This window comes from Sphaerulina musiva (genome assembly GCF_000320565.1).
Source record: "Sphaerulina musiva SO2202 unplaced genomic scaffold SEPMUscaffold_28, whole genome shotgun sequence".
NCBI lineage: Eukaryota > Fungi > Ascomycota > Dothideomycetes > Mycosphaerellales > Mycosphaerellaceae > Sphaerulina > Sphaerulina musiva.
In genome coordinates, this window is record NW_016017410.1 from 3,635 (window position 1) to 5,518 (window position 1,884).

The 1,884-nt window shown below is 43.7% G+C and overlaps 1 protein-coding gene across 1 annotated transcript; it reads right to left on the reverse strand.

The window, feature by feature from the left end:
* Nucleotides 1-728: 728 nt before the first annotated feature.
* On the reverse strand, nt 729-1,221 carry SEPMUDRAFT_121753 (uncharacterized protein; the record flags this gene model as incomplete). The annotated part of the gene is made up of 3 exons (XM_016901719.1): nt 729-849; nt 911-927; nt 1,018-1,221. The coding sequence occupies 3 exons, from the start codon at nt 1,219-1,221 to the stop codon at nt 729-731; spliced, it is 342 nt and encodes a 113-aa protein (XP_016756020.1).
* Between the last annotated feature and the right edge of the window lie 663 nt (nt 1,222-1,884).

Consider the following 1,884-nt stretch of genomic DNA (forward strand, 5'->3'; position numbering starts at 1 on the left):
CAGGATAGCTTCGAGAGTAATACCAGTATACTCTTTTACGCTACAATGGATAAGGCTTTCTATTACTGCTGGCCACATTGTCTGTTCCTTCGTAAGAGAGTTCTCTTTCTCGCACATCTTGTACGCTATCTTTGCGAGATGCTTGTTCTCCTTCATTGTCTTTGAAGGCAAAAAGCCGTTAGCTGCATAGTCGTAGGTAGCGGGAATGAGCCAAGAAGGGCCTGGCAATCGCCCTCTATAGTAGGCTTGAGCTTTGGTATCCTACGATAGGACATTCCGGCAAACGGCTCGCTCAATAGGCGAGAAGATCTTATGTAGTAATAGCATTCGGACTTCTTTGATACAAATCTGGAATTGTGATTAGTTTCTGTGGTCGGCAAATATAGTCGGCAGATATTTACCTTCATTGTCTCGCTGCCAACGATTTTCAAGACCTCTTTTATGCCTTTCTTATTTGGTATATCCAGGTTCTCAAGGATAACAATCTTGTCCCAGAAGTGGTGAATAGAAGAGCGCTATTGATTGTAGGCCGTCGAAAAAGTAGAAGAGGATGCCTGGATAGCAAAGGTACCAATGGACTTAGCCCTCGCTTCCTCTATCTATAGAGTCGAGAATGGATTGAGAACTGATTCCGAGGGAAGGCAATAGTTGCTAAGGCCGCCAACCCCTTTGTCGCACTCCTCGCTAACAGATAGATGCTCCTATTCCTACTCAATCTGGTCTTCTTTCTAGAATGTCAATCGTTCCTTAGAGTCGATATCGCCGAGTTCGAGAAACCAGTCGGCTTTATCAATCTTTGCCTGCTTATCGGGAGGAAGTGTTGCACTCTTTCCAGTCTGCTTCTTTGTACTAAATCAGAAGTTAGTACTCAAATCTGCCGACTATATCCGCCGACCACATTTGTACTTACGCTTTTTGATCATACTCCTTTGTATGTATCTTTCTCTAGCCCTCGATAAGTTCCTGTTGCTTATCTTTAGCGAGGCTTTCGAAACTCGTATACTCCTTGATTTGTACCTTTTTGAATCGCGCGAAGGATTCGTTGCGCGCTTTGCGGTATCGATCCTGTACCCTCTTTTCTTCGTCCATAGCGGCAGTACGCTCTCGGTCTCGTAAAGTGTTTGGCTTGAGGGAGTACTCCTCGAGTGACTTCGAGGCTGCGCCGAGCTTTGCGCGCTTGTTTGCTAGTGCCTCTGGGGCATTGCTCTTGCGTTTCGGCATAGTGAGGTTTCTAATGTTAGTATAGTAGTTGAAGAAGAACTCGGTCTGATTACGAAGGTAGGTATCGACGGCGCTAGTGAAGGTACGGAGGTACGGGTGTTGTAGAGGTGTTGTAGTAAGGTAGTGAAGTAAGAGAGAGAAAGTAAATTTACCCCACTAGGGCAATTTAAGGTTTAGGTAGCTGCCGAATCCCGGCATTAGTTACGCCGGGCAACGATACTACCTATCTTTCCGGACTAATAACACTCTACCGCACTACTGTACCGCCGACGTTATTCTAGATAATAAGTATAAGAACTATACGTAAGTCGCCCCCCCTAGGCGTTATTAATTTCGAATATGAGTTGTTATCCGTTCGTTCGCTACTACTAGGATAACTGCTAGCAGGGGTTATATATATATATATATAGTATATAGATATCTATAATTAAAACGATATATATATCAAGTATAGATATCTAGGACCTATATAGTAAAACGCGTACTAAATTATATATACGCCTAGAGAAACAATAGGTCCTACAGCTATAGAAGAACGTGTTCGGCAGACGTGGTCGGCGTATAAGTCGTATATCCTACTAGCGGCCTTAGGATATATATAGAATCCCTGTATAGATTACTAATTACCTTCCCGCGAGATCCGATATACTCTCGAGATAAGCG